Source organism: Halichoeres trimaculatus, unplaced genomic scaffold (assembly GCF_033239565.1).
Source record: "Halichoeres trimaculatus isolate MK-OKI-2021-1 unplaced genomic scaffold, fHalTri1.1 fHalTri1_scaffold_2, whole genome shotgun sequence".
Taxonomy (NCBI): domain Eukaryota; kingdom Metazoa; phylum Chordata; class Actinopteri; order Labriformes; family Labridae; genus Halichoeres; species Halichoeres trimaculatus.
The window spans coordinates 20,189,994-20,200,000 of NW_027437180.1; the positions used below are offsets into that span (position 1 = coordinate 20,189,994).

A 10,007-nucleotide genomic window follows, 5' to 3' on the forward strand; every position below is an offset into this window, starting at 1 on the left:
AAAGCTTCAATGAAGTCCAAATTTTGTTTTGATTCAGCACCCTGTTTGAAGAGAATGGTGTCTTTCTGGCTGGCTCTCTGACTGCGCAGTAGGGCATCTGTGTGGAGCCAGATGACCAAAGAAAACATCTAATTTTATCTTTCAAAAGACTATTTCTCTTCGCTCTCCTTCCCAACACATTTTACTATTCCCAAATGAACTATGCAAGAACAGCAGCTGTCAGTCTCTGAGGAATTTGACATGAACACCCATTTTTTAACGTCTAATAACTTAAGAAAAATATATTTTAAAGCAAAATGGACTTATACACAATTCAGTCCGATAATAACTTGACATCACCGCGGCATTAGACAATGAGAAAAACTTTTCTACAAGGTGTATTTATTAATTTTTGAACACAGTTCTATTAGAATAAACAGGGGAGATAGAGTTTTCAACCTATTTCTACAGTCAGTCTCCAGGGGGAGCAGTTTTGTGGTGACCTCCAGCAAGTTGACTTCCTTTTTATTTATTTATTTTTTTTACAGTCTATTGTCTGACATTGTTCAATATAGCAAAAACGCAACTAGCTATACCTTGGTTTTGTTTGTGCACATGATGAATAATGAATTTTTTCACAAGATTTAGATTATGATTAATTTCAGTACCACACCAATTACATTGCAAAATAAAAGCTGAGGGTGGTATGAAAATGGACCTTGGGCTACACTTTGGACATGCTTAACTCAGAATGTTGTATTGACTTGGAAAAACTAGATTTACCAGCATATCGAGAGGGTTTATCATCACGAGTTTGCTTTTGACCAACACAGATTAACAGGAATCACCCAATGGCAAAGTGTCAAAAAGATGAGAAGTCAAGCATAACCAAAGTATCATCTTTGTTTACAGGTACCAAACTCAGATATCCAGAACATTACGACTTTGAACCCAACTCCAATAACGGAAAAGTTCCCCGGAACCAGTAATCAGACCAACACAGATGAGACAGTCGAGACTTTTATCTGGTGCCGCCTGCCTACAGTCACCACAGTGCCAACACTTGGGCTACCAACCAATGCTCTGGTCATATGTTTTCTACTGGGCAAACCCGGTATCTGCTGCACATCAGAGATCTTCACACTCAACCTGGCAATCCTAGACACTCTGTTCTGCATCATGCCCTCTGTTGAGTACATCTGTTTGCTGTGGGTTTACACACTGGAGGCTTACAACTTAATGGCTTGGGGTTTGAATCAAGCAGGAGGGCCAATGCTGCATGTTAAGTTTGGACAGCTACATTGCTGTCTGCCATCCACTCGTCTTCCTCCGGCTCAAGGACCCCAAACTGCGACCTTCCTTATGTATCCCAATAGGTGCAATAACAGTTTGTACTTGTGTTTTGGTGAAACTCAAGTCGCCATTCAAATGGAAAGTAATCTTATCGCTACTATCCTGCATAGATAGTGATCATATCAACCTGCAACATTCTGATTCTCAAGTCCCTCCACCAAACCGGGCCTAGCAAGAAGGAGGTCCATCCCATGAAAAAGAGAGCATTTTAAGTAGTACTTACTGTGTTTGTGCTGATCAGTATCCACTATATCTCCCCAGTGAGTGAGTACCTACGTTGGGAGTTTGATTCATCCCCGAAGACATAAACAGTGTTCACCTGTGTGACATATTGGCTTTGTCTATGAGCAGTTTTCTTCAGCCTCTCAGTTATCTCACCCGCACCAAAAGACTACCAGGAATAAGATGCCACAAAACTGACGCAAACAAAACCGTGGTGCAAATTTTGTGATGCTTAGCTCTAAAAGTAAAGAAAGAGTTAGACTCTGCAGAGTCCTGAGATAAGAATTTATTGTTTCTGATTTTTTTTTTTAATTAATTTTATTTTTGAGAAATGGTGTAAGGATCTCCAGCGAAGGTTTGTCTTGAATGCTTTCACCCCCCTTTAAAAAAAAAACGTTTTCTTTACTAATATTTATCTCAAATATAGTGATAACAAGTTTGATCATCACCCATATAAGGCTAACAGTCCGAGTAATAGAAAGAAACTAAACCCAGCTCAGATAAAAATGGTAGTGCTGTATAATAGCAGCTAGACTTTAATCCAATAAACTTTTGCAGGACCCTTCAAGACTTTACATAAGTCATTTTACTGAGAGGAATTCCCTCCTGCCATTATAGGCTCTGAGGAACATTGAAAGTAGGAGGTGTTGATAAAATTGGGCAAAAATAACTCATATTGACTTCTGGTGAAAAACTTATCAGTGCACCATTGACAGTGAGCTAGCAGGTTCCTCAGGATCTCCACCGTTTTCCAAGCAATAGGTCATTAAGATCTTGCAAAAGTTTCTAAATGATCTTGTGGAAGTTTCTCATTTTACAAAAGATTTGATCTTGAAAAAAAAAAAAAAAAGCATTGACTTCGCAACAGTTTTTTGTGTTTCTCAGTTTTTCTCAGAATTTCACTTGAGGTGTCTTGCAAGTATTTTTTCCCAGAACTTCCCCACCATTTTTGTTAGCATCTGCATGGGCTTCTCAGGATCCCAAAGATTTCTTTTGATCTTGCAAAAATTTCTGAGGCTCTTAACTTTTTCTTCATTTTGCAAATTTCCCAGAAGCTATAGAAAATTATTTTGAACTTGCAAAAGTTTGTCAGTGTTTTGAAAAGTTTATTGGCTGCCTAAATGAGTTCTAAGCTACATGGATGTCGATATATACTTATACATAAAAGAAGAATTGCAATGAAAAAGATATCAATTTTTTTAATAAATCATACAAACATCTGGCAGTATGAGAGAAAAGTTCGGCTGAACTAATACTGAAAACACTGATGAGCAAGGGCAGTAAGTCTGAGACCTTTGGTTTTAAATTGTCTTGCTAGCAATAAAAATAGAGAAAAAAATACAGAAAATAAATAAAGGTATGATTTGTGTATTAGAAAATAAACTCTTCAGAGCTGCTCTACATTTATGCCTATAAAACCAGACAAAATTTTAGAGCACTGATCTGTTTCTGTGTTAAAAAGAAGCAAAAATAAAATGGAAATAAAAACAGAAATGTTACAGCTGCACAGGCTACTCAGCAGAAAACACACGTTTCTCCTCTTCTCAGCAATATAAAACACTGAAAATGAATATCATGATCATGAATATTTCATGAAATGTGACATCATCTGTGTCTCTAAAGATTATCAAGCTTGAACTGAGCATATTAAATACCATAACTTTTTTTTAACACTGCAAATGATGCTGGATAACTGAGGTACCTCAATGAAAAAGATAAAACAAAATTAAAAAACATAACTGTACCAAAGTAGAATTACAAGATGTTTCAATAAAAAAAATACAATCTGAGATTGTAAACTCATGTAACCTGCACTTTTCTCATCAAAACACTTTGAGCCTGCCCCACAAAAGTAAAGGTTATAATTTCTTTGCCTCCAATACTTTGCATTTATACACAACTGGTGTGAGTTACACAGGAAATAAAGATGACATGACAGATGACCTAGCTTCATGGTTCTGTTAACAAGCATCTGGTGTTCTCTCCAACATTTCCAGTCTCAACAGACCATACAACCGGCAAGCAGTGAAAACAATGTACGTAGTTCTGTCATGTGCAGTCAAAACAACATTTAATAAACAGTCAGGTTATCTAGATTTCAAAGGAACCTCACGGGTGACCAGTGCAGCGCATGTGTTGTGTATATTGAATGATTTTTTAAAAAATATTTTCATCTGGTAATTCATTAGTTATAAATGAAAATCCTGATTTTACAAATAAATAACATATTTCTTTCATAGCTGTATAGCTCGTACAAAATAAAGCTGCTATCAACAAAGAAGTAGGAACACAGACATCATGAAGTCAACATGACATCTTTCAAAGAGATTAAAAAAAGGGTTCAAGTATTCATCACTGGTCATAAAAAGAAAAAAAGTAAACAAAAGATTTAAACCTTTTGTATAAATATGACAATAAATGCAATTTTAATCAAACAAATGACACTGATTAAAAAAATACTCTCAGCTGCTGTCTCCACACTTCTTCAAACTGTTCATTGTATGTAACATCTGATCCAAGTGTCCTGTCAGAAATATTAAGAATTAACTTATCCTTGTTTCTTGTCTTTTGCTTTATGTTATTCAAAAAATGACTAAATCTTTGTCAAACTAGCACAGTTTTTGTCTTGTGAGTTTTAATGCTTTATTTATATTAATTCAATTATTTTCATTTTTATTTCTGAACTACACCTTTTTTAAATCTCAAAATACAACCTCAAAGCTCCACCTCAAGAGAAAAAGAGTCCTGATAAATGAGCAACATAATAAGTTACCTCCAAAATATATATCACACTATGGCACTCTCAGATGACCCAAAACATAAAGTTTCCAGAACTTTATGCCAAAAATGGTATTACTAGGTAGATTTTTTGGTTTTATCAATCGCCATTAACATTCTCTCTGTAAAACTGATCAAAGCCTGCACTGACACCTTTGCGCACCAAAAAAACTTACTACCAAAGCATAAGTGAGCAACTGTACTCACAATGAACGAACTTTCCTCAGTAGCATTTGACCCTGAATCACCAAACTTAATTTTATTCTTTTGAAAGTGAAGTACACCCCACTGTACTTCAGGATATGCTGGAATTTGCTCAAGTGAATCTTCTGTCTCATGTAGAGGCGATCTGTCCATGGACCCGGAAGCGGTAAAGACATGTGTATTCAACATGACCCCAGTTACTGAGGACACGCAGCTCCACATATCGATACACCACATCACTGGGATTCTTCAAGGGAAGAGACAGCAAAGAAAAAACAGATGTAAGATGTTAAGGAGAAAAGTCTAAGAAAGTGAAAGCATTATGAAAAAAGGTTAAACAACATTCTCAGGTTCATGCTAAAACAGGAGCCCACTTCGCTTTTACTCACTGGCAGCTGGAACGTCTGTGTTGATTCACCGTCTTCATTATATGTGAATGTCCCCAGCAGAGTTCCCTCCTCTGTGTCGTTTTTCATTCCCTGTAAAGGAAAGGTCAGATCATTTTGTTGTGAGAAAGATCTTGGGCAAAGCAGTAAAAGGTCAGTGGAACTTTTGGATCAGAAACACTCACATAGACTTCAAAGTCTTTAGGAGCAGAGTCGATGCGGCCAGTGGGGGAGTTGTAACGTGGCAGGTGATCAAGTGTCACATGAGTTATCCTGATGGGATGTGAAAGAGAGATCACAAGAGTCCCCTGGACACCGTGAAACGCCCAGCATTTCCCCGGGAGCAGCACCGGGAAGCCCTGTGAGAGAAAGCGTAGACATAGTGGCTCTCATTTATCAATCTTGCATGGGAATTGGTGCAGATCTGGGTGAAAAAGCGATCCTACGGCAACGATAAGGTGTGATTTATGAAACGTGCGTACAATCAAAGCATGATCATGCGTTTATAAATGTGGCGGCTGAAAACAATCGTTAATTACATAATACGCCCCTAAATATTCAAGGTTCAGCTGGCTGAACCCACAGAATTTCCAACATGGAGGGACTCATTGCGGGAAAAGGGAACTTCTCCATGCTCATATTTGACAATGCCTTAGCAACAGAGGTAAAGAGAAATGGCACTGCATTGTTTGGCAGCTGGAAAAGTTGAGCGAATCAGAAAAAAACTCACCTGCAAGGAATTTACTGCAGTAATTCAGCGGCATGGATTTGACAAACTTAAATACAGCAGAGATTTAAACATTTAATTTACACATCCTTCTTTTATACCTTGATTAATTAATCCCTGATGTCTGACTATTAGAAGCCACAATATTATTAATTACTTCTGTTCAGGTCCAGAAACGTGGAAAGATTTCTTTTAAAAATGTGTTTAAGATCTGAAAGAAGCTGCCGACTCCAGCCTGAACCTGTCACAAAGTGAGGAGGGAGTGGAGCTGAAGTGTGTCAATCGTGTACAATTATGCACGGGTAGACCAGTGTTTTATGATTATTTGTACCACGAGACGAGCACATAGATTGTGATCCCGTGTAAATGTATGTCCTTTGTTATAAAATAGTCACTTTTTCTCACGCAGTTCATGTTTATATGATAATATTGTGGGGAGTGAAATAAACATCTTCACAGTGAATCCTGTAATCAATACAGCTTCCTTAAAAAAATCCAGGCTAAAAGTTTGATCCAGCGTCCTCTGAATGTTCTCTGCAGAGACTTTATCATAGACATGGGAGTGTATTAGACACTGATACTGCCTCTAGAAACTGCCTCTCTATTTTTATTAATATTTTTTAAGTAAACAGATAGAGAAAACACAGTATTTTGAATGGCGAAATCAGCTGACAGCTCGCGCTGCTGCTCTTTAATAGCAAAGTATTTTATAGATTGGCGGAAGAAGACTGAAATGTTAGAAACATTCTTGATATCATATCTAACTCAAGGATCTAAATATTAATCTAAGAACATCCGCGTTTATTTCAGAAAAAGTTTTGCGCTCATATGATCAAATAATTCTCCTCCACAGACGGATTTCCCTCGCTGCACCAGCCCCCCACCGACAAGAAACTTGCGTAGACAAACTCAGACCTGGCGTGGGATTTGGGCATACCCAACACCCACGTTTAAATTGATAAATGCTGATCTGTGCGTGGAAAGGAGCGTACACCCATATTTCAGGCGTACGCACATGAGGGCCAGTGTGTCTGATCAAGCAATGACCAGAGAAACCTCCATCTAACAAAACAACACAGACAGAAGAAAAGAAACAGGAGCAGAGGAGAGGAGAGAGGCAGAGGTCGTTTGTCTTCAGAATAGAGAGTTGAAATGAAGGGAGATGAAATAAAATCAGAAAAGTTAGAAATAAAACAAAAAAAAGATTTATTGATTTTACCTGAATGACAGTGCGTGGGCTTTCAGATGGGTACCACAGAGGAAAACCAAACAGGGTCACACACGCTGATCGAGTACGATATGTCTCTGAGCACCTGGTGCTGATTACGCTGGCACCTGCACATGCACACAAACACACACACACACAGTACAAAGAAACCATGAAAAGACACCAATAAATGTCTGTTAATCCCTAAAAAATGTGTCATTGGTTCAGATATTTGACATTTCAACAGATTTTACTTGTGTGATAAAAAAAAAGTGACTGATTTCTAGGTACAGTAGAACATTCACAACCTTGAGTCTCAAGCGCAAAGTCAGCCATTTTATCTGCTATGGGACGTCCACAGGCTGACCCACTCGCTTTGTCTCCAAGTCGAAGAGCATCATGCTCCTGATTTAAATGGACAGAGACAATGTAAGTACATACATTTAAAGTCACAAATACCAACACACATTGACAATACTTTCAGGTTTTTGTAGCTTGGTTTTCACTTAGTGGTCTGTAAAGTTATCTACAGAGTCTACTTCTTAACCCACCTTGATGCGGTTTGTGAACCATGCCTCCATGGCTTCTTGGAGCTCTGGTGTGAGCTGGTTTTGGACTACAGTGGAGACTTGGTCATGGCAAGGGGCAGGGGAAGACATCAGCTGGATGGAAGACAATTCCTGGGACAACTGCAAGAATTTAGGAGTCACATTTTAGCTGCGTAACTAGAATTTCTGTGTTTCCTTGTTAATATGCCGAGCCTGTCTATTGAGTGACCCTCTTTCAGAGCTGTTACCTTTGCATTCTGGGATTCTAAAGCTTGAATCCTTTGGCCAAGACTGGCAGCAGAGTTGCTGCTGTCTGTCTGGTAAACCTCCATCCTCCTGCCCAACCCAGCAAGCTCTTGCTCTAGTTGCAGCCGACTGTTTGTGCCAACATCCTCAAGTTTGGCTTTCATGTCTTGCATGTCCAGCTGTAGCTTGTCCGTCATCTGAGACAGACATTAAAGAGTCAGTCATCACTAGATACTGGAAAAGAAAGTCTGGGCAGTCAAGGTGTTGTTCTAGTGTTTAAATAAGGCTCTGTGCTACAAAAAGTTCCTGCTAAGGCTACCATGATGGGTGGAACTTTTAAAGTCCAGGTAACTGAAAATATATAAACAGTAGTTGCCCTGATGTTACTTTCATACATATGCTCTCACACTTTGAAAAGTTTGTCTGCAATTACACATGTCACCACCAGATGTCACTTTACCACAGATAGGTTTTGTTCCTGTTATGTATGTTAGCTCAAAAATGAAGGAGTAACAGGAAAATTAACAACAAAAATGAGAAAAAATCTTCTACCTGGGACAGAAGTTGTTCCTGTTTCATCTGCTGCTCCTGATGCTTTACCTGCAGCTCTTGCTGCAGAAAACAGAAGGACAGGTGACAGTTCAAAAACATGAACTCATAGGTGCTTCAAAAGTAGTTGTTCTTTTTCTCCATCAATTGTTGATGGCAAAAAGGAAAATATGTTAAAAGTGTGTTTTTTAGGTGATTCCTTGATTTGTAGGAGTTTATTTGTCTTACCATAATGTGCTGCATCTTCACTTCTATAGCTGCAGACACTATGGCTGGATCCTATAGAATAAAAGTATACTTTTAATGTCTCAGGGTTACAAAAAAATCTGAACTTTGAATAGTCTTAGTTTGCTCACAGTGCATGAGAATGTATTACTTGCAGCTGCTGTATTAAGAACTCTATAAATTCTGCTGAGTGTTCTAAATTCTTTTTATTACCCTTCTTTTATTTTCTGACTATGGACTAAAAATTCTTTTTACATTGCCCCTGTTCAACCCTTGAAATTTTCAAATAAAACAACTACACATTACTAAAGTGGGAGAATCTGACTTTTACAAAGGCTAGGTTTTAATACTTAATACTAAAAACCCACTCATCCAACATCAAACTGTAAAAACATGGGGACAAAAATGATCTGCCCTACCACCTCTGGTGAGGAAGGCATCATGTTGGGTTGAGGAAGAGGACGGGGTACAGGGATGACAATCTGAGGTTTGGTTTGCGATGGAGTCTTTGTGACAATCATACGGGAGATGAAAGAGGTCAAAAAAGGAAGGAGGAGCCAAATACCTGAAGAGAACAGAAGGAATGGTGCATTCAGAACTGTACTGGGGATTGGCCTGCACAAAGTAAACACTGACTGCTTTGATGAACTTCTACATAGATCAAGGGGCCCTGACATGCAAAGCCGACAAATAACATGTTGTGTGAGTCATTCTGTCACATGAGACGGGGATTTTGAAAAAGAAAAACTCACAACACAGTCATAGTTGATCAAGCATTGCTGCTATGTGAGTCATACACAAACCTTAAAAAGTAGGTGCAGTCTTTGGTTTCCTTAAAGAAACTTTGTTTATAGCTTTGTGGATCCGTAACTATAGTAACATATTTCACTGAGGGTGCTCTTTATGGTTAGAGATGCGGTCAACTGCAGTGGAGACGCAGCATGCCAACCAAATGCCTTACTGGTACTTTTATTTTCATCTTTTGCGTGTGTCAAGCAGACCACATTAAAAAAAGAAAAATGCACATTGTTAGATTAATGCACAAGATGCTGCCCAGAGAAACAGTACCCGCTAACAACAATGTGACAGCTAACCTTCCACTGGAATTTCACAAATAAGTACATAAGATCGTGGCACAGCATTTAAGATGCAGATTAAGTGACACAGATACAGTGAAGGAGGAAAAAAACAACAAAACTACTGTTGTGATGGTAAAAAGTATGCACTAATGGAGTATGCATTATTATCCAATTCAGATGTGTCCCATCATCTGCTTAGCTTTGATGCTTCAGTCAAATACAAAATGAACTGAATCTTTGAAATGTTTGTGTCACTTACATAAAAGTAAGATGAGGAGGAGGAGAAAGAGACCACAAGCCTTCTTCATGTTACTGCTGAATGATCTATTAGCTGCAGGAATGGAACAAAAAGTTGATACACAAGGATTCTTTTAAGCTGGAGCTCAATCACATGCATCAGCTGGAAAAACATAAACCTAATGGCATGTTAACGTGAACATAGGCGGTGAAAATCCACTTAACAATGTAAGAAAAACAAGTGAAAGCCACTGGACATGCTCACAT

At 38.4% G+C, this 10,007-nt stretch overlaps 1 protein-coding gene across 4 annotated transcripts in view; it reads right to left on the reverse strand.

Annotated features, from left to right (window-relative positions):
• Positions 1–2,741: 2,741 nt before the first annotated feature.
• The window catches only part of sun2 (Sad1 and UNC84 domain containing 2), a 17,113-nt gene continuing 9,847 nt past the window's right edge, over positions 2,742–10,007 (reverse strand). For all 4 annotated transcript variants that reach the window (XM_074665501.1, XM_074665502.1, XM_074665503.1 and 1 more), the window contains 11 exons: positions 9,763–9,834; positions 8,844–8,989; positions 8,428–8,478; positions 8,203–8,262; positions 7,653–7,847; positions 7,408–7,545; positions 7,165–7,261; positions 6,869–6,984; positions 5,108–5,281; positions 4,926–5,015; positions 2,742–4,783 (listed from right to left, as the gene is read on the reverse strand). In XM_074665501.1, the coding sequence (XP_074521602.1) occupies positions 4,667–4,783; positions 4,926–5,015; positions 5,108–5,281; positions 6,869–6,984; positions 7,165–7,261; positions 7,408–7,545; positions 7,653–7,847; positions 8,203–8,262; positions 8,428–8,478; positions 8,844–8,989; positions 9,763–9,834 (1,256 nt within the window). In that variant the 3' untranslated portion in view covers positions 2,742–4,666. The remainder of the gene's footprint in view (positions 4,784–4,925; positions 5,016–5,107; positions 5,282–6,868; positions 6,985–7,164; positions 7,262–7,407; positions 7,546–7,652; positions 7,848–8,202; positions 8,263–8,427; positions 8,479–8,843; positions 8,990–9,762; positions 9,835–10,007) is intronic.